This window comes from Ananas comosus, linkage group 5 (genome assembly GCF_001540865.1).
Source record: "Ananas comosus cultivar F153 linkage group 5, ASM154086v1, whole genome shotgun sequence".
In the NCBI taxonomy this organism is placed as follows: Eukaryota; Viridiplantae; Streptophyta; class Magnoliopsida; order Poales; family Bromeliaceae; genus Ananas; species Ananas comosus.
Genome location: NC_033625.1, coordinates 1,388,264 through 1,409,896, shown reverse-complemented (window position 1 = coordinate 1,409,896; position 21,633 = coordinate 1,388,264). Strand labels below are relative to the sequence as shown.

Here is a 21,633-nt window from a genome sequence, read left to right as displayed (position 1 = left end):
TGTGCAAAAACACTCACGGTAAGCTATTTTAATTTTTTTATCCATATTATAATTTTAGTCATCAGCAAAGATACCCATATGAAGTACTTTTTATCAATATTAAAATTTCAGCCATGTGCACAAATATCAACGCATGTGAAGTATTTTCCTAACTAATATTACAATTTTAGTAACGTGCAAAGATATTCGGGAAGTTATTTTTTTATCAGTATTAAAACTTTCGTACTGAAATGAAGCTAAGATTCTCAGCCATATATGAATCACGCACATCTGATCTCTTCTTAAGTATAGAGTTTAATTTGTATGAAATACATGCCCGCCGACACCGCGCGCACCCAACTCTCCAGGCTCCTGAGCCGCCCTCACTGCCTATAAATGAGTAGAATGGTGTGAAGAGTAAGGCAGAGGTTGAAAGAATTTTTTTTTTTGAGAAAAAAGTAGCGTGCTACCCGCTTCATTCATTCAGAAGATGAATTAAGCTACATGGGTGAGGCATCAAGGTCTCTAAGGAGACGGAAATAAAGAAAAGACAGATGATGTTTATAGGTACAGATAATACCGCTATGCTGTCAACAAGGCCTATCTACAGAGGTTGAAAGAATTGGAAGCAACAGCAGTAGTTTTGGTAAGTCTGTTGCATTCTCCCACTTCCCTACTAGTTTAGCTATAGCTTTTAGTTCAATTAGCTTCTTGCAAAATAAAGAAAATTTCTAAAATTTTGAAAATATCTAATATATCTATGGTGGATCAAAATATCTGTATTTATTTTTTTTTAAAAAAATAAAGATTATTTTTTAAAATTCTAAAATTTACTAGTGGAATTTTTAGCGTTTCAAAGGTACTTTGACAATAGATAGATAAATTTGAAAATTTTGAATAGTAGTGAGGAGCATATGAGAAAAAATCCCAAAAATAACAAGCTTGTTAGTTAGGAGGGGGTGCTACTATGCTTCTGCAGCTGCTACTTTAATTTGGTGTGCTAAAGTAATCACAATACACCGGTGCCATTACTGTTGTAAGTTTGAAGATATGTAAATTCTCAACCTTGCTACAATTAATATAGATATTTGTATGTTTGTTTTGATTTTCTGTAATATAAAAATAGTTTCCTACGGGGCGTCATTGGAACTTAGTTAATTATATTATATATTAGCACTTAGTTAATTATATTATGCAACTGGATGAGCTGGTTATACGGTAGAACATCTATTTTGTTCATTGGAGCTCAATTTTTCTCATTTAAATAATAAACTATGGAAGCAAATGTCTCTTTGCTTAGGTTTCCTTTAAGAACAGATCACAACACAACACAACACAACACAATGGAGTTCAATTTTAAGGTCGACGACAAAGTTACAGGTGAATGGGCGGCTTACAAGGGATTCGTCGGATCCTTGCGCAACAAATTGGCATCCGGCAGCTATTCACACAATCGCCCTGTGCTTCCCCCTCAGCAGAGCACTGAACCCATCGAGAGGTTCCATGTGGTACTGCAAACTCAATCACGGAGCATCACGCTGAGGATTCGGCGAGGTAACCTTTACTTGGACGGCTACAAAATGTGGAATGCTGATCAGTGGTTAGAGTTGGGAAGAGGTCCGGGACCCAACTTCCTGGGCTTCAACGGCGATTACAATGACTTGGAAAATGCTGCCGGACAAACGGTGGATCGCATAAACCTCGGCCAGCCGCAGCTCGGAACTGCTGTCAACCAACTCGCTTCCACTACCAACCGCCAGGAGAGGGCCAAGCAATTGATTGTTGTGATTCAAATGATATGCGAGTCGATCAGGTTCAGTCGCATCTCCGACCATCTGGCTAAACATCATGAGCCCGGTTCCCCACCCCCTGCTTGGATGACAGCGCTGGAACACGGCTGGGGGAATCTCTCTAATGCGTTACTGCGCACCGACGCGGATCCCACCCGTTTCTTTCTGCTCCCGCAACCCAATGCCATGCAAATAACGACAGCTGAGGAAGCGGCTGCTGCACTCGGAATCTTGCTATTCTTCAACTATCGAAAGCCAGCTGGGACCCTGCGCATGTTGTCGGCAGCTAACGACAACAATACGTCGACGTTGCGGCAGGGACGACCGATGGCGGAGGTGTTCTGGGTGCGCATCGACAACATCGGTGGTGGCAGGGACCCTGCCCAGCTCCACGGCACCATCGCGGTTGTGGACGGACTGAGTTCTCAGAACATGTACGATCGACAGAAGGGCAGTCCCGAAACCATCTCTCCGGGGGGCAAGATTTTACTAACCGGCCCTAGTAGAGCTATCTCGGCTTACGATAGCTTCACTGTGAATCTTTCTCTCCGGAGTAAGGCTACTCCGAGTCGGGACGATGAGGTAATTAGTAATGGGACGATCGTGCGGAATGTTTTTGACACCGCCAACAACGTCTTCGACCGCATTTTATATCGTGATGTTAAAGGAGCGCACGGTTCGGCAACAGCTTGCTACGCGGTGCTGAGTGATGCGGTGGAGGCGACTATATCTGTTGAGCTCGTAAATGCGGGTGGGAAAGATCCTGCTGAAGTTTACGGAGAGATTGCTGCTTCTTATAGTAACTATCCTTCTGGGGAGCAGACTCTGCTCTTTCGAAAGAAGAGAGAGGAGTACATAAACGTAAGGCCTGGGCAACCTATTGGATTGACGAAAAAGACGGTGGCAGTTCCAACCAATTACTCCCTCAGCATTCGGGCGGAACTGTACGATCGCCACACAACCCCTACCGGCGGTGAGATCGCAAATGGAGTTGCAGTGCTCCCTCCGCTCTTCGACGGAGCATCTCAGAAGAATATTACTGGGCGGTACGGTAACGTTCTAGTGAAGGTGACCTGGAATCCGTCATGGCGCCCTGCCAACTAGCTATGCTAGCTGGTAGCTGCAAGTGTTATGTATTCTACTAGAAGACTTAAATAAAGTCATCGATCGGGCCTTACATCGATCGGACCTTCCGTTAAAAATATTATATATATATATATATATATGCGTGGTTGTATCTCATCTCATGTGCTTCGCATGGGTTAATATATACTAAATAAACTCAGTCGCATCAAGCCTTCATTTCTATTTTAGTCCCTTGAATTCTTATGCATATGCCATGAATTCTCAGCTTCAATTCGATTGTTGTGAAGCGCCTCACTGTATGGATTCATTTCATTGACCTGATTTTTGTTAAAGACTAGTCCAGTTCGACTTTTCAGGTCGGAGTCTGGTACTGGCTCAATCGCGCTCCATTGCTTCTTTCTGATATTTGGAAATAGGCAGAATTTAAACCGCTTCTTAGCAATTATAAAAGAAGAAGAAGAAGAACTAACGATTGTCATGGGAAAAAGGAGGAGGAGGAGGAGAATTTTCTAGGTTGATCCAATTACTTGGTCTTCGTTTTGTTTTCCTAATTAAGTAAGAGGTTTCAGTTCTCCCCAGTTATATATGTTCTACTCACTCAAATTTCCAATGTTTGCCAAAAGTAATTAATTAATGACTTAAAAACAGACTTATCTTTTTGAAGAATTCTAACCTACGTTGAATCGCACGTGGATATAGGAGTACAAACGAGCTGAACACGATCGAGCTGATCCTTGCTCTAGATTCTAGACAGAATAAGGCATTGCTTGTATGCGGCTCGAATTAGTGAAAGAAACCTTAATAGAAAAAAAAAAAAAAAGAAGTTTGAACCAAATGTCTGGGTACATATTCCGTAATGTACCATGCATGACATGTATCAATCTTTGTTGATTGGTTTACGAGAGAGTTTTAATGGCGGACTCCCGTTGGTTGTGATTGAATGAAAGTGTAGATTCTATTAATTGGTTCATTAGGTGTGTCCGGGGCAATTTGATTTGGGTAGCTAATTCCATGTTTTTCCATCTTTCCTGTATGCTGCTGCAGTACCGTGTCGCGAAGAAATTTGCGAACCCCTTTAGTTGCAGCAAAGCCCTAAACAAACAATTTTCATGTCGTTTCAAATTTTCATGTCGTTTGAATAACTTGTATAGCTTCCCGTGAAAAAAAGTTTTAAAAAAATGTTCTGAAAATTGCTGAGAAAAAGAGTGGCCAAATGTCGGATTTTCGGGATTGGCAGATTCAGAAATTGCTGCATGTGGTCTGCAGTCTGACTAGTTGATTAAAAATGTTGAAGGGAAGTGTTTCCTTTTTCAGGTTTTTTTTTTTTTTTAAAAAAAAAAATTTGAGTGATTGAATGGATTGGTGGATGGATTTTGCCAAAATTTCGGGGCGGGCCGACACGGGCGCTGCATCGTCACCCGTGCCGTGCTGTAGCCCGGCCCATGGCCATGCCGGGGCCGGGCGGCACACCATAAAAGAGCGAGCAACCAAAATTTATAAAAGCAATACTATTCAACCCTAGCTAATAATAATAATACTTATTAAATTAAATGGTGGGTTGTTGGATCGTGGATCACTCATCCGTTATCGTCCTTCAAAAAAAAAGAAAATGTGGTTAGCTAGACAAATAAATTAAAAAAAAGTCGTCACCAAGATTAATTGTTTAAGTAGATGGCAACGTAGAAATAAACAAAAAATAGACAACACCGCATAAATAAATTATGTCCATAAGAGGCCAAGCGGCGGTGCCTTTCGCACGTACAAATCAAAAATCCAAATCGCACCCAACCTCTTAGAATAAATCGTAACGCCTCAACAAGTGGGAACGTAGCCCCACCCCATTATTCCATTCACAGTTGGGTGGATGAGAATCGTGCCATTTTTTGGTTTCCATTTTGCGGGACTCAACCAAATTTCTCTTTTATATATATATATATATATATATATATATATATATAAATAAATAAAGAGAGAGAGAGTAAGGTTACTGTATTACTAAGAGCACAACAGCCTGTTGTGCTCTTAATTTTTTAATTATTCATCAATTTTGATGCGTGGTTAAAATGAGAGAGAGAAGAGAAATTAGGTGTCTGAATTTCTGTTATTTTTGAATTTTTTCAATTTGTTTTCTCATCCTTATCATCTATCAAAATTGATGAATGATTAGAAAGTTAGAATCATAAGACTATTGTATTCCTAACAGCACGGTAGATAGCATGTTATTCGCTTTATTCATTTTTTAAAATGAAATCGTCTAAAAATGTAAAATAATTAAATTTCGAATTTAGAATCTCGGATATTAATTATTAAATCTTTTGTCAACCGCACAAATTACAATCAGGCAGTATTATTTTCGATGTGTTATTATACATAAGATAAAGTTTGGTTTGTAATTGAAGGCACCAAAGAAATTTGCAAGCACATCAACAGCGCATAAGAAAAGCACATAATATTGATATATATTATAATATCTTATTATTTGTGAGTATTCTTATAATAGTTGCACTTACCTTACTATAAATATACATTACTATACCCTATTTGGTTTGAGGTCCCATACACTAATATATACATTACTATACCCTATTTGGTTTGAGGTCCCATACACTAATATGGTATACATTACTATACCCTATTTGGGTTTGAGGTCCCGTATTCTAATACATAAAAATTCTTTTGTTGAGAACCTAAAGCATTTCTGTCGTGAAAAAAAAAAAATTCGTGATTGATGGAGCCCGCAAGAAGATGATGTTCTTATTCTTCTATATATCCCATATATTGGGCGCTCTCTCTCTCTCTCTCTCTCTCTCTCTCTCTCTCTAGCATATTTTTTATGATCTTTTACATGAGATTGAAGGCAAGTCAAAAGTACCTAAAATTTACTGGGTTAATATCATGTTTTTGTGTCCTTTCCTTTTCCATGCATATTACAGCTCTTTTTCACCAACATTGTGTAGGGCCCCTGAAGCACCCTTAGCAAGCACCATCTACTGTATATTAATCCTATCTTTTGTTTGAAGATTACATTAGTGGTAGCTTTATTTGCAAGTTGAGGTAAATGGGGCACTTTATTAAGCCGAAGAGATCTATCCGATTACGACATAAATAAATATTTATGCGTAAATCCTTCAAATTGATCGGCATGTCGAAAGGAGAATGATTTTTTGTAATTAGTGCCATTTTCATGCTGAAAAAGTTTAAGAGTTGGCAACTAAAGATAACTTTTTAATATTTGTAATTCACTCAGTTAATAAAATGTCATGCAGTTACTGTTAGAAGTATGTCTCACAACTAATGTAATTCTAATTTAGTAAGGTTTAAAGGGCCACTTTTTGGGACCTTGCAGATAAAGTTTTCATCTTTTATGGCAAGTAGGTTTTACAGTGAGATGCTTATGGAAGTGTTTTATGAAGCAAAGGGAGGACAATGGACCTTCCTAGCTCTTCACACACCAGAAATAGCAGAGATGCAACATTTAGTAGGGCTTTATGAAGAGGAATTTGTCTCAGATGCTGTAAGAGCTCATTTTTTTTCTGAGGTCAGGAACCTTTGAAGTTCATGCAACAAAGTTGGTCTACAAATAATTACCTTTCCCTAATCTAGAAATGATTCATCAATTAGTCACATGTAGGATTTATTATATTCTGTCACAGTTGATGAACAATTAAGTTTCTCTGATTTGATCCCTCAAGAAATCTGTCACCTGAATTACAGAGTCGCGCCGATGTGCATATATTTCAGTGAACTTCAAAAAAAAAAAAAAACATGCGTAGGATAGTTTTTCTCAGAATTTCAGAGAACTAGGTGGAATATTTGGTAACATTTCATGTTAAGTTCCAATGATTCCTGGTAGAATTCTGTCGATTAAATTACACATTAGCAGAGGTTCAAATAAATACTCTTTTTGATTATTCAACAATGGAAACAAGAAAATATTAATTAAAAATGTTCGTAGCAGCATCATTAGCATTCAGGGAAGTACCAAGTCCAGAGGAGATGCATCATTCACATGTGTAGAAAAAACAGTAATAGTAGAGAGGACGAAGATGGTGATTTGCCTTGGGTATTTCTAGAGTGATCCTTAAATTGTCATGAGCTCCAATACTTGTTTGATTATTTCTTGAACATAATCAGATAACTCTAATGGTCCCTATGAATGGCTTACTGTTATCCAGTGGCCTTGAGGGGGCAATTTTGAGCTCTAAATCTGGCGTCTGGAGATGACCTTGATGATTTTCCATTGAAGAAGATGATTGCGGCGCATTGCTGAGTGATGTGCCCATTATCTCCGGACAAGTTGCTAGGAAATTAAGACACGACGGCAATTTTGTGTTCTGTTCTGATGAATTGCAATCGGCGATTGAATTTGAAGTTGGACTAAGAGAGAGGGAAGGAAATTGTAGTTCAGCAGTAGGAATCGCCTTCTCGCTATCATCAACCTAAAACAAAGAACAAAGAAAAGGATAAGTGATTGAATTAGATTTTCAAGCTACGACTTACAGTGGAAAGTAGGGTTAAATCTAAATTTAGCAGATGTAGTTTGAATTGAGTTCGAGTCTTTGTATTGGAGTTTGAATCGCAGCAAGTTTGGTCCGTTAAGTTTGACTCAGATTCAGTGTCCTAATTTTAACAAATTCAGTTTCTGAAGTTTAAACTTAATTTACTTTAACTGAACGCCTAAATTATGACATAGAATAAACTTTACCGACTAAGTTGTTGCAACCGAAGCTGTGAGGATGACATTGAAAAAGAGGACAAACTTGTGAGAATAAAATTTGTAATTAACCTGTAAAAGCATTTGGTATTTACCACATCAAAGAGGCTGGAACGGCGCTTCTTTTGCTTGATAAGGCTGTTCTGCCTGAGGAAGTACTTCTGAGCATGGCTAGCCACTTGGGTTGGAGTTCTTGTGGTCACAAAGTGTCGCGAAATCCCTCGCCAGTCGCCTCTTCCGAGTTTCTCTAGACCTGCCAGAAATGTTCTGTGCTCGTCCTCTGTCCAGGGAACTCCTGGCAATCATAGTAGTCGCTAAATTACCCAGGTTGTAATATAGAAGAAATTTCATAGATCTGTTTCTTTAAATCCAATTTTAGTCGGCGGTTGAAGAATAGGAGAGAGTTGGCTATTAATTTACTAGATTGAAAGGAAAAAGCAGCATCTAGTAGTACCAAAGGAATGAACAAAAAGGAACAAAGGTTTCTTTAAATGGTATAGTCCAAAAAAGGTAAAAATAGAAGCTCCAATAGGTAGATCTAAAAGTAGAATATGTATCAAGAGTAAGCAGTTTTGCAGAATTTAAGTGTACATCTAGTTTTATTTCTAAGCAGAGTATGCAAAACATACTACAATCCAAAGAGAAGCACTAGAGGCTAATTGCAGTAGCACATCAATGCTTTGAAATGATGTTGATAAATACCAGAGAAATGAATATTACGAACAACAAACATTTCCTTTGGAAAAAAAAAAAAGAGAAGGAAATATATAAAAAAAAGAAGGTATATAAACAATACATAGGGTTGGAGAGTTAACATGCTTCAGAGGTTTCTCTTATTAGGAAAGAAGAATTGTAGCCCTCACATCCTCCAACAGTCAAAAGAGTGAGATTCATGATTAAAAAAAGAGTGAGAGAGAGATAGATAGAGAGAGAGAGAGAGAGAAAGAGAACTGCTGTGGTGACTTACCCTTCTTCCTCTCTTGTGTTTTGCCCACAAGATCATCAGAGAGATACCCAGTGTTAATCTTTTCAGCAGCTTCTTCTATTGAAACAAGAGAAGAAGATGGTGAAGGGGATGATGAAGAAGAGAGAGGGCATGAAGAAGATGAAGTGGACAAACACTCCATGCTGAAGCTTTTCTTCATGGGGGCTCCTATGTGAAGCTGCACCCCAAAAAGCTTCAACACTCCACCACCTTCTTGGCTTCTAAGACTGCCACAAGTCCTTGAATTGTGCCCATTGTTGCCACAATGAGAACATTTCCTAGCCATCTTAATTCAACTCTCTCTAATCCAACTCTAGAGAGAGAAAGAGAAAGAGAGGCACTTCACTTCTGTATGATTGTCTTAAGAAGAGATGAGGTTTATTAGTGGGAACTACCAATAATGAGAAGAGACTATTGAGACCTTTTTTTTCCCCCTCCTTTATTCTTCTTCTTTTTTACCCTTCTTTTGGTTACTTGAGGAGACAAGCATTAGTATATAATAAGATATGTCATTATGTGTGGTATGTATTAATGCTCATGCATGTCATACATGAATTGCATTTAAATTGCAGAATCTGTGGTTTTTTATTTGGTTCAAGAAAGAGAATCTTTGAATTAGATACTACCAAGCAGTCAATTAATATTAATATTAATATACATCTCCTAAGTCGTAACACATAAGCCAATTCCATGGAGTATGATGCTTTTGTAGTTTTGCATGTGTTTATGCGTACATATGTACTCATGTATGGCCACACTTTCTACATCTAGAATTTGAGATTCTATGAGCTGGATACTGGTATTTGCATGTAGAATAATACCCAGATGTCGAAATTGTGAGCCATGATGCTTTTGACATGTTAGCCCAATAAGAATATTTTAGTTGCTCTTCACACTAGGAAAGAAGTTTATTTATCCTAAATTGTGTGTGAGAGCAAGAGAGGTAACAATTGTTTTTGATGTTGGTAGTTGGAACTAATGGAAAAAATATGAAAATGTACAAATAGGGTATATCCCTGTTTCCTCAAAAAAAGAAAAAATATGAAAATAAAAAAAGAAATTCAAAGAGGGTATTAATCACTTTTTAAAAAAAAAAAATTGGGCTATATAAAAATTCTCTACACTTTAGCTCATATTTCAATTAATTTTGCAAAAATATTGTATTAATACCCTCTTTGAATTTCTTTTTTTATTTTCATATTTTTTCTTTTTTTGATGTTGGTAGTTGGAACTAATGGAAAAAATATGAAAATGTACAAATAGGGTATATCCCTGTTTCCTCAAAAAAAGAAAAAATATGAAAATAAAAAAAGAAATTCAAAGAGGGTATTAATCACTTTTTAAAAAAAAAAAATTGGGCTATATAAAAATTCTCTACACTTTAGCTCATATTTCAATTAATTTTGCAAAAATATTGTATTAATTTCAATTCTGCTCTTTATTACTATCTCAAATAGCTCCAAAAACCTAGAATAATTGTTAAATCCAAACACAAAATTTCACCTAAATGATTCAACATGTAATGTTAGTTCTACATCTAAAAATTTATCTTACTTGCACCTGATATAATAGAATGAAATTTATTTTGACTGGTTATTATAGATCTAATCTGAATGGTAGGACCATCATGGGAGCACAATAAGTTAATAATTATTTCAGGCAAATAATAAAAGGCCCCTACAGTCCTGAAAAAAAAAATGCTAAAGAGACAAAAAAAAAAAATGTTTATAAGACCAATGGCCATAATATGGGAATGAATTAAAAAAATGCTCTCTTAACATACAAGCAAGCATGCAAAAGAAATCTACATTATTAAAGGCATAAAAGCACAAAGATATTTTACTTTGCATAATCTTAACTGATCTACTAATAGAAAAATCATTATTGAAACAGAAATTTTAAGGTCAGATACCCACTTAAAATAGTTAAATATTACAATCTCCAGGATGGTAGTGTCAAGTTGTTGGCATTCAAATAACTTGCTTTTGTAGTAAGATCACCCCAACCTGCCTTGGCCTTTTCATCCATGGGAATCTTTCTAAGATAATGCAACTGAGGATAAAGATTTTTTGGATTTACTTGGTTTTTAATGTCCACCTTTCTTGAGTGCTTAATAAAAATATTTGTCCTGAGTTAGGTCCTTCTTTTTGGACTATCACTTTTCTAGAGAAGCTGCTGGTAGGTCTTTTCCTCAATTATGCAAACAAATTGCCTCTTCAACATCCACCAAAGTATATAACAAAGGAGAAAGGTTCCACCTAAAATTACTAATACGCCATTGTCTTGGATGATTAGCCTATTACTCATCCTACACGATGTTAGCAAAAGAAGAAAAAAGAATAAACTTAATAAGCTCACTGATATAGCGCATCAGCACACAGGTGTTTTATGGTTTTGTTTGTATCACCTAGGAGCCTTATGATTGCTATTTTGGTTTTCTGTAAGGGCTTAACAGGTTTGGGATTGGGTTCAGATCAATGTCCAAGCCAAATACAATCCGAACACATTAATCATTAATGTAGATCAAAATCTAACCCAAACTCAAGTTTAGCAGGATCGACTGAAAGGACGTATGTTATGCAAAACCTACATAGCAACCATAGGGTACGTAGGTGATACAAAATTAACCACAGGTTGCTGATGTAAAAATGCAGTGTACGGCCATCTCACTCATGGTCTACAATGAGGAATATAATGTACCTGGTCATGATTCTTTACAAAATACCTTCATATCATCTGATAATCACTTTACCATCCTGTTGATTCCTGTAGAAGATTCCTAGCACTCCCTACAACTCACATTCCTGATAAAGTCACCAGTAAGATTCCATTAATTTTTACAGAAAAGTAGCAGCAACATTTCAAATCTAAAAGTAAAATGGAAAGTTGGAACAGATGTGAGCGATTAAAAAGGAACCAAAACAGTACAACCCAAAAAGGCCAAAGGAATAAAAGAGCCACTGTTTGGTAGTAAATGTAAGTGCATTTTGTACTACATTAGTATACTTTTTCAAGGCAATAAAATTAATAATATTAACTTCTGGGTGGAGTATGTTTAGGACAAATGTTCAATGTCCCAGTTTATATAAAATCCTCTTTTAAAGAAGCAGATCTTGAAAGTAATGGTCGCAACATGTGGGGAAGGTAACAGGGCAATCACAGAAGGGCGTATCATATTTAATTTTAGTGAGATACAGAGAACTTTAGTACCTTCAAGCAAAGAAGACAGCAAAAGAAAAATATTGCTAACGAGGTAGCGTTTACAGCGAAATTTGAGATTTTTTTACCAATCCTAAGTGGTACGGGCATTACAATGAATACTTTTAAGATAGAAGAGATGCCCGGTAACACTAGTGGTAATCACATCAAGTCTATTAAACTTGCATTAATTATTAGGAGCTAAATTACTTGGTGGGGACTGTCATATTGCACTGTGACAAAGACATTTCCCCTTTATGAATACAGATGACCAATTGAAGTAAAGTCTTTAGAAATAGTTTGCTTAAGAAAAGATTAAAGTCAAATTATTCGTCGTTGATGACTTTTCTGGCAAAAGGAGCGCATCACCATCACAGATTTGGATCGAAGTCTCCATCACAAATCCATATCTTAATCCACTAGAATTGCGTATATATTCAAAATAACCCTTATGTAACTATGTTAACTAATTCAATATCAGAAGAATAACACATGGTTTCTTCAAAAGAGGCATACAGAAGAGAGCATCCCATACACTCTTCCAATAATATATGCTTGAATATGACAAAAGTTGGTTGGGAGGACACATTAAATCCTTCTCTATTCGTCATACTTTATATTGCCAATGTAATATATAAAGGATTAAAATGGTTGATTAGTAAGAATTTATATAGGCAAAATATAAATGTATTAAACGTAGGAACTTCATATTATTAATAAAATAAGAGACAAGGATTAGCCACCGAACAAACTTAACAAAAGAAATTGTTTCTTTGCAACTGAACTGAAACAATTGTTTGTTATAATAGTTAATTAGAGAATAGAGAGATTCCACAAGCGTCATCAATAACTTGTTAAAACTTTCCCTCTTCAAAGTAGTTTAAAGAACCTTAAGGTTTAAACAGCAGGGAATTTGAAAATTTCACTAATCTAGTATAGTTTGTTTACAAATAAAATCAACTTATTTTGCCCCTCATTATTGATAACTCTTCCCTATTTTGAGTTCTGAGATAGATGATGGGTAGCTGAAACACACAGAACAGCTCAAAAGGTGTACGGATCAAATGTGAGCAATCTACAAATAGTCTTCATCTACCCCCTGACAGAAAAATACCAGCAACATTTTGTTAACTTCATAGTCAACATGTAGTTGGACATCAGCCCTAACAATTTGAAAAAAATTGACTATGTCATTTGGCGATTAACCAGTAAAATCCCCATAGTCAAACTGCGTAAGCAAAAAAGTTTGACTAAAGTTGGGGAAAGTCGAAGAGGGGGAGAGTGTTCCTGAATATTTGTCTATAGATTCTTCCATTATTCAAATGTTGGATGGTAAGTAAAGTTTCCACAATTATTCTGAAAAAAAAAATAAAACAAAAATTAATGCTGAGAGAAAGAATTGAAATTTCCGATAGGTGAAAATGTATGAAGAACTCCTCAGCTATAGGCAATTTCAAGACGGCCTCCTCAACTTTTATTTATTTACTTTATTTTGATTGACACCCCTCAACTAATAGAAGTACTTAATTTCCACGAAAAGTTTCTTTTGTGTACATGAGCATTATATGGTCAAATCTCATCCTAATTAACCGAAGTTATTGGCCGAGAATTCATCAGGCCAAATTTGGCCCGATTACAAACCCCTTGAATACTTCATCAACTCCATCTATTGATATTCCTCTCAAAAAACTCCATCTATTGATATTCAAGGATCTTCGCTTTGCTTTTAGATCCTTCGACTTTTTCTTGTCTTGTTGTGGTGACAAAAGCCTCTTACCTACTCAACTCATCTAATAGCTTATCCTCCTTGCTACAACTACGTATTCTTGTATTGAGTGCAACTTAACCACGTTTTCGCAGGGATAAGTTTCATACATTGAGAATTAGCAGTTTTATTTACACAAAAGTTATCCATCTAAGGGACTATGAGATTGGAAATTAATGATTTATATCGAAAATAAAGTGTCTTCTAATGCTCTAATTCCTCTTCCTTTATTAGTGAACTCCTGAATCATTGTAGCAGTGAAGTGTATAGAACACGAAACACGAAGTTAATGTCTCCACAAAACATGAAACAAAAGTGTGAAATATCCAGTAAATTCGTAAAATACCAGATGAATTTGAGCTATACTCCACGAAATTCGAACATGAAATTGCACAAACTAATAAGAATCAAATTACAGCAACACATATATATGGAAATTTGATGATCCTAACTTGAGTCTCCCATAGACAAGGTAAACTAAAACGACATCTACAACTAGGGTTTTTTTTTTTTTTTTTAATACCTCGAGCAAGGTCGAGGAGAGCCGGAAAACACCGAGCACGAGAAAGAGGAAATGTTGGGTGGGTTTTTTGGGGAGGGGAGAGGAGGAGGAGAGAGAGGCTTCTTCGACATAAAGTGCCGGTTACTGAACAAGTCGTCGGCGACTCCTAGTAAGACGCCGAGTTAACTGAAGTCGGTGACGAGACTTCTTAATTGCCGAGCTCGGTGCCGAAACAGCTCCAGTGGGTAAATTGCACCTTATCTCCCCCAAGTTCTTCTAATCTTGTACTTGCTCCTTTGACTTTTAAATTGGACATAAATAGGACGTCCCACGTCTCAAACTTTTAGGATTATTTTATTTTTCGGTCTATATTATAGAAAAAAATAATCTATATTTCTATTCAGGATATTTTAATCCTTCATCGATCTCATACTTCCAGACATATTGACTATTTTCTAAGTATAAAAAAAAAATAATATAACATAGTCAAAAGAAAAGTAAACCTAAAATATGAAATAAAATCAAAATCAATGGATGCATGATATACAAGTAAATTTTCGTGTACTAATGTACAAGATGAATGCAACATATAAATGTGTATGTGTGTGTGTATTTTCTTCCAGCGGTAAATAAATTAAAGTGAAACACTTTTAAAAATTTATACTATTGAATGCACGAATTATAACTTTGAAAATATAAAAATAAGAATTGTCGAAAGTTTGGGGATTATGGGGCTAGAATTGAGTACAACGCCGTGTGCACTGCATTCTGGATTGGAACAGGACTATAAAACTACTCTAATGATATTTCAGATTAGTAGAAAAACTATGATCCCTTCTTTAACATTCACTAGCTCTAATGAATAAGCATGAAAGAACCAATAAGCTTTTTATTCACACCATGGTCTGCCAAAAGTATAATTAGAAAAGGCTTTAGAAGAAAGGTTTTGAACGTCACAACCTCCCTACACCGCGACAGGTTAACTAGAGAAATGCCAAGTGGTGTACACCTTGGCTTTCAAGGAGGTAGTTGAAAAATCCACCTTGAGAGGACATTTTCTTTCTCGAGTTTTCGTGGGTTACAAGATCGAATAACAATATAACACCATCCAGCTTACTCTATCGAGAGTCCTGCTAGATGAAGGATAAAAAAAAAAAAAAATTCCAGATCAGACAGCACGGATTAATTCTATTAAAAACTAGCATGTGGATGAATCTAGTGCATGAGAATTATGCACAGGTCGTATTAAATTTACTTTTGGGATTATGGTGCAATTTCTGCAGCTTACTGTGCAGTCCCCTCAATAGAGTCTGCAACGAAATAACCGAAATTGCCGAGTTCAGTGGAAAAGAGTGGAAGTGCACTCAAACGTGAATACACATGTACGGCACCCCAATGGATCAACGTCTAATTTCGTCATTTTCCTATGATGAGAGATTATCTCCGCTTATTATAAGAGCTTACCCGAAACAAAGCTAGGGTTCTTCTCCACTCTCCTCCTCTCCGCCGCCATCTTAAAACCCTAGCCCTCTTCTTCCTCCAAGTCCCCTCCCTATCCGATCCGAGAGTTTCATGGCGCTCGACACCGCGGCGATCTCCTCCGAGTGCTAACCCCGCCGCGAGCCTCTTCCGATCCCGCCTCCCGACCCCTCCCCTGCGCGGAAATGGCCACCGCTAACCCCTTCGATCTCCTCGGAGACGACGACAACGACGACCCCTCGCAATTGATCGCTACGCAGCAGCAGAAGATCGCCGCGCAGCAGCAGAAGATCGCCCCCAAGAAGCCTGCGGCCGCTGCTCCAGCGAAGCTCCCCTCGAAGCCGCTCCCTCCTCAACAAGCAGGTGCGTACCATTTCGCTTTTACAGTTGTCTTCTACGCTTTAGCACGTGCTTTTCCGTGTCTAATTTGCTACTGGATGAGAACTGTACTGTAGATTTTGTTGAGGAAAAAGGTCAAGCTCACATTTTGATACTAACTGCATATTCTCTTCGTCGTTGTGCTATTATTGGCAAAGTTTGTGTTAAACCTAATGCGTTTTTTTACAGTGAGAGAGGCAAGAGATGGTGAGGCGCCGAGACGAGGTGGTGCGGGCCGTGGTGGGCCGCCGCAGCGTGGGAGGGGTGGGCGAGGAGGTGGGATTGGATCAAATCGGGATTTTGGGCAAAATGATGCCAATGGCTTTCCTAGTAATGTTGGTGGAGGTGGTGGTGAAGATTTAGATAGCAGTAGGCCCTCAGAGAGGGGGCGAGGCGGCTATCGGCCTTCTTATCGTGGCGGCAGGCGTGGTGGGTACGGGAACAGAGAGGCTGAAGGCGATTCTGAACAGCCGCCTCGGAGAATGTACGAACGAAGGAGCGGAACCGGCCGTGGGTACGAGGTTAAGCGTGATGGAGCTGGAAGGGGTAACTGGGGAACCACCAATGATGATATGATTGCACAGTTAAGAACTTTTCCTTTCACTGCTTGGTTCTGTATTGCTATTTACCGCATTAGTACCCCCCATTGTTGTCGATGAGCAAGCTTTCTTTACATGGGAGCTAGTGGTAGTTTAGCTTTTCACATTATCAGACACGACATGTAACATGGACTTACAACTTTGATAAGCTAAGCAACTAACTGCTGTCATGTACACAAAGCTGAGTTGTAAGCTACATTCTAGGGTACATTCTGAGGTACACATATCCTACAGATGTTACTTAGATGTTTTGTTTTTGTTTTACCTATTTGCTTGCTTGAACTTTTGTTTTGGGAAGGGTAAATGAAAATGTGGGCATCAATGAGAAGGCTGTTGTTCCTGAGAAGCAGTCAGAGCAGGATGGTGAGCCAGCACTCGATGCAAATAAGGATAAGGAAGGTGCGGAGAATGAAGATAAGGAGAAGGAACCAGAGGATAAGGTATATATGATGCTTGTTCATCTCTTAGATGTAAGCCTGTACTATATGGATGCTTCAGGCTATGCACATCTGGACTAGATGCAGGCCGCATTAAGAGAATGACAAGGAAAACAAACAAATTAACCTAAGAAAATGACTATGATTGAACGTCTTAATACACAACCACTAAATAAGAGCATTGAAATAGCATGTTGGATTTAAGGGTTTAAGACTAACCGGTCACAGTATATGTATGATGTATTGAATGTACAATCAGGTACCAGAATTTGTCCATTTGGACAGGTTTGGTAGGTCTAATGAGTAATGACTCGTTTTCTCGCCTTTGAGAGAACCATATGGCTTCCTTATGCCACTATTGGTTCCGTTGCAGGCGGACAATGACTTCCTTCAAAAGCCCTTTTATCTATATGGATTCAGCTGTTCTAACTGCTGCTTCCAGCAGGGATTTGGAATATTTTTTTAACTTTTAATTGAGCCATCCTATTTTGTGAATGACTCACATGCAGGGGCACTAACTAGCTAGTTTTGAAGGCTCATTGTGAGCCATTCATTGCACTTGTGGTTGAAGTATAGCTGAAATAATCATGATGAAAACCCTGAATAGATTGTATAACTCAGATTGAGCCTCAACATAGAGCTTTTAGTGGCGCCCTGTATCTAGCTAGTTTCTTTGTTTCGCAGCATTAATATTTCTTTGCTGCTTTTCCTCAGATTCAAGGACTCCAGACTGAGTTGAGATGAAAATTAAATGCAAGTTAATTTGTTTTAACTTTCTTCTAGATAATGTAGCCTGACCAAAAGGTCTTGATAGTGTAAATTAGTGCATCATGTGCACTCTTGTTGCCCATATTTATTGCAGCATCAAGGTACTGCATCCCTCCAAGATTGCTCTTTTAAAGCTATCATAAATAGTGATAACTCACTTCTGTTAATCGAGTACTCATTAGATTCACTGCCCATTTTGTTTCTAGATTTTTCTTTTGTCTTACCTTTATTCTTTTCCTTGTGATTTTTGGTAACTCGTATCCCATTAATTTTTTGAGAATTTATATCTAGGAGAGCTGTGAATCTATTCGAAATATCTGATATCAGTTTTGACAAGAAAAATCATTGCTTCTTGGTGCCATACAGGTTAATGCATAAACATTATAGCAGCATCTCCTCCAAGTAGGCTTCTCTGTATATATCTATGATGACCTACTTATGGTTCCTTTCCATTAGGAAGGTCTTGGTTGAGGTTTTTTCCACCTATTTTTTTTCCCCCCATGATCTCTTCTTTTGGGCAATGCCACTATTTTACTGTCCCCAGAAAGAGCATTCTTATATAAATGGCTCATTTATATATTTTTCAGAAACATGAAATGAGCATGAAGTTATTGTTTTAGAAAGTTCTTTGTATATGAAAATTCACATTGTAAAGATATGGACTAAGAAGAACTGATTTTCTATTACAAAATACTTCTTTTTTCATTTCCTGTAAAAATATGATTTAGGATCAAACTGTATCTCTAGGCTCTTTTCTATTCGATAAACAAATGATGTTTCATTTGTTTTATTGGAACATGCACAAATTAAGCATTTTTTTTATGGACCGATCTACCTTACTAGCTTAGGAAACTCAATTCTCTTGAAGAGTAGGATCAATAAACGAATGAAAGTTATACTCCAGAATCCAGATTGTATTTTGCTGTAGTGTAGAAATATGCAGTAAAATTTTCAATTTTTAAATTCTATGCCATTCCTGAAATACTTGCATTCCATAGAAACTTTGCTTGGTAAGTTGGTCCTTTTAAAATTGGAACATGTAACTTCATCTGAGAAAGTACAAACTAAACAGTAAGACATAATATGATAAGTGAGGCAGTATGTTATAAAGGCAGTGACAAAGTTTCAACTGCTCCTACAATTTGCTCTTTATTCCTTTTTCTTTGATCTTCTGCACATGTTTTCATGGACCTTTGCTGGCTGTAACAGGAAATGACTCTAGAGGAATATGAGAAAATAAAGGAGGAAAAGCGAAAAGCCTTACTTGTAATGAAGGCTCAAGAGAGGAAGGTTGAATTTGACAAGGATTTCCAGTCTATGAAGCAGCTTTCAATAAAGAAAGACAATGATGATATCTTCATAAAATTGGTAAAGCTTCCCTGCCCTACTTGGTTCTTTATTTGTAGCAACAATGCGGAGGTTTTCTCTAACAGAATGATGATCTTTGATAGGGTTCTGACAAGGATGCTGGTAAGAAAAGAGATAACGATCGGGATGAAAGGGTTAAAAAGGTAAAAAAAAAAGAAGAGAAAAAAAGAAATTGGCTGTTCGACCTATTATCTATCCATATGTATCCCCCTTTGATCTCTGAATCTTCACGTCTGCCCTATAAAACTTGATTTGGTAGGGATATATCTTTGTACTTGAGAAAAATACTCCTCTTTAAGCAACTTTTTTTCTTAGATAGAAAACCAATTTACCCCATTTATCGAATTACTCTCCAACTATACAAGATATGATAATCCATATTTTTACAGGGAATATGCATAAATAGATGATTCTTCAGGATGTATATACATTTAGCGTATGGATAGATCAATTGTACTCGAATTCCTTTTCTTGCAGTCTCTGAGTATCAATGAGTTTTTGAAGCCCGGAGAGGGAGAGGAATACTACAAACCAGGTGGCCGTGGCCGAGGCCGTGGTAGGGGTTCATTCAGAGGTGGTTTTGGTGGCAGCAACACGAGCTCTCATGCGGCCCCTGCAATAGAGGATCCCGGGCAATTCCCCACACTTGGTGGTAAGTAGAAGATTCGAGCAGCAGACCTCTTTTTGCCCTTTGTACCCATCTTTGCCTGTGTTCTCTTTTACTTTATCGCCCCTTAATTCAGAAATAGTTGTCAGGATCTGGTACAATAAACAATGTTTCCTGCGCTTAAACAGATATGGTTGCCACTTATTTAAATTTCTGCTTTAACATGTTAACTGTTGTTCTCGCGTTTGACATCGGATTGCCCTTCTAAGTAGTTACAGCTTTGATGCTTTCTTATGTTTTTACTCATTCGCCAATCAACTTTTTCAATTATAATCAAACCTTTTCAATTAACATACAATGTTTTTATCCCGATTTTTTCGTAGTTTACTAGTGCTAGGTGCCATGTTTTTTCTATATCAGGGAAGAAACCTTCGTAGGTGCTCCCTGAGTCTGCTCTGTGGGTGCTTTGTTTTCTTTGCATGTCGAAATCATGCTTATTAAATTGACTTAAATATTCCTTTCTATAGTTATGCATTCTATATATATTTTTTTTAATTGATTATTATCCTGTTTATTTAAACCTTTGTTGCTGTGATTGTGGACTGGGCACCCAAACATGATGTTCACGAGGATGTTTATTATTGCACGGCCCTTTGGGCCCAATTGGATTTTCGAATTCTCGTGGACTCCACAAGCGAAAGTGTAAAAAAAAAAGGGAAAAAAGTTACAGCAATAAAATCCTGAAAGTAATGTCTTGATCTGCATTGCTTTTTTTAAAAGAAATTATAAACTTTATATAATTTGATAAGTCAGTAAATGAATTTTCCTTTTTTGTTGTATGATGGATTAGTTTGTAATTGCACTCTGACCAAATGATAGATGATAATTAATTTTTAAAAAAAACTTTGAAAGTAAAGGGAGAAAAGAAGTTGGTAAAAAACATATTTGGTTATGAGGGTTGCAACCAAAAAAAAAAAAATATTATAAAGCTAAATGAGAACTTCTACTTTTTACTCTTGTGGACCTTTCAACTATAATTTGGACGCTTTATCCTCACGGGTTTGCAAAATTTCTTAGCTTTTATAATTTTGAATAGAAAAATCATTGCAAAAACCGAGCCAAACAAATATGGCATGGACCGAGCAAAGGCAAGGCTAATGATGCATCTTTTGTTACTGGCGTTTACGTAATTTTGACGAGACATCCACAGCATCAATATTATAATAAATATTTTTTTATTTTCTATGAACGGAATGATGCAAATATCAATTCACCAATTGTAGTTCACGAGGTGACATAGGTTACCTGGCAAAGGCATCGGCACCGAGTTTAAAAGTCATGCTATTTCCACTTGCAAACAAATTTTTAGCGGTGCGCTTGAATTTTGTGTGGCTCCAACTCTAGCGGCGGGGGTTGTGTGTGTGTGTGTGTGTGTGTGTGTGTGTGTGTGTGTGTGTGTGTGTGTGGCTCAACTCTTCATAGCGATGGGATAATGAATGTCGAATTTTAAAAAAATAGAGAAAATATACCAATATCTGACTATCTGAGACTCTGCTAGGGGTGTAAAACGGGCCGGGCGGCACGTGGGCCGCGGCCCGGCACGGCTGATGGCCGGGCCGTGGCCCGCACGGCCACTGTAGTACCTGGGCGGGCCAGGCCCGGCAGGCACTTCGGGCCGTGCTGGCCTCACATTTGGAGCCCGACGGTCCGGCACGGCACGGCCTGAAGTCGGGCCGACACGGCACGGCCTGAACAGGCCTGAGCCGTGCCGGGCCGAGGAGAGGCCCGTGGCCCGGTACTGCACGCCCGTTTGGGCCGTGCCAGCCGGCCAGCACGGCCCGGAACCCAGGCCCAAGGCAACCGGCTAGCACGGCCCGGAACGCCAGGCCCAAGGCAAAGTTGCCTTGCGCCTGGGGTTTGCTCTCCTCGGGTGGAGGGCTTGGCCCTCCTCCCAAGGAGAGCTCCTCCAAGGTCTGCC

The 21,633-nt window shown here is 37.9% G+C and overlaps 3 protein-coding genes across 5 annotated transcripts; 2 read left to right on the top strand and 1 right to left on the bottom strand.

The window, feature by feature from the left end:
* Positions 226-3,075, top strand: LOC109710496. Of its 2 annotated transcripts, none has more exons than XM_020233110.1 (2): positions 226-625; positions 1,280-3,075. In XM_020233110.1, the coding sequence occupies exon 2, from the start codon at positions 1,323-1,325 to the stop codon at positions 2,871-2,873; it is 1,551 nt and encodes a 516-aa protein (XP_020088699.1). In that variant the 5' UTR covers positions 226-625; positions 1,280-1,322; the 3' UTR covers positions 2,874-3,075. The 2 variants fall into 2 exon arrangements, with proteins under 2 accessions (XP_020088699.1, XP_020088700.1); XM_020233111.1 differs by lacking the exon at positions 226-625 and adding an exon at positions 994-1,015.
* LOC109709790 (transcription factor MYB1R1-like) lies at positions 6,685-9,577 on the bottom strand. Of its 2 annotated transcripts, none has more exons than XM_020232111.1 (3): positions 8,537-9,568; positions 7,665-7,864; positions 6,685-7,294 (listed from the first exon to the last, which is right to left on the bottom strand). In XM_020232111.1, the coding sequence occupies exons 1-3, from the start codon at positions 8,838-8,840 to the stop codon at positions 6,986-6,988; spliced, it is 813 nt and encodes a 270-aa protein (XP_020087700.1). In that variant the 5' UTR covers positions 8,841-9,568; the 3' UTR covers positions 6,685-6,985. The 2 variants fall into 2 exon arrangements, with proteins under 2 accessions (XP_020087700.1, XP_020087701.1); XM_020232112.1 differs by having other exon boundaries at positions 7,008-7,294; positions 7,642-7,864; positions 8,537-9,577.
* On the top strand, positions 15,478-19,926 carry LOC109710471 (RGG repeats nuclear RNA binding protein A-like). Its single transcript, XM_020233070.1, has 6 exons — positions 15,478-15,861; positions 16,066-16,459; positions 16,774-16,915; positions 18,890-19,048; positions 19,132-19,191; positions 19,526-19,926. The coding sequence occupies exons 1-6, from the start codon at positions 15,684-15,686 to the stop codon at positions 19,706-19,708; spliced, it is 1,116 nt and encodes a 371-aa protein (XP_020088659.1). The 5' UTR covers positions 15,478-15,683; the 3' UTR covers positions 19,709-19,926.

Coding starts and splice junctions, on each gene's coding strand:
- LOC109710496 (XM_020233110.1), top strand. CDS start 1,323: ATGGAGTTCAATTTTAAGGTCGACGACAAAGTTACAGGTGAATGGGCG.
- LOC109709790 (XM_020232111.1), bottom strand. CDS start 8,840: ATGGCTAGGAAATGTTCTCATTGTGGCAACAATGGGCACAATTCAAGG. Junction 7,865..8,536: donor AACACAAGAGAGGAAGAAGG/GTAAGTCACCAC, acceptor TATGATTGCCAG/GAGTTCCCTGGACAGAGGAC. Junction 7,295..7,664: donor GTTCCAGCCTCTTTGATGTG/GTAAATACCAAA, acceptor TCTTTGTTTTAG/GTTGATGATAGCGAGAAGGC.
- LOC109710471 (XM_020233070.1), top strand. CDS start 15,684: ATGGCCACCGCTAACCCCTTCGATCTCCTCGGAGACGACGACAACGAC. Junction 15,862..16,065: donor GCTCCCTCCTCAACAAGCAG/GTGCGTACCATT, acceptor GTTTTTTTACAG/TGAGAGAGGCAAGAGATGGT. Junction 16,460..16,773: donor AATGATGATATGATTGCACA/GTTAAGAACTTT, acceptor TGTTTTGGGAAG/GGTAAATGAAAATGTGGGCA.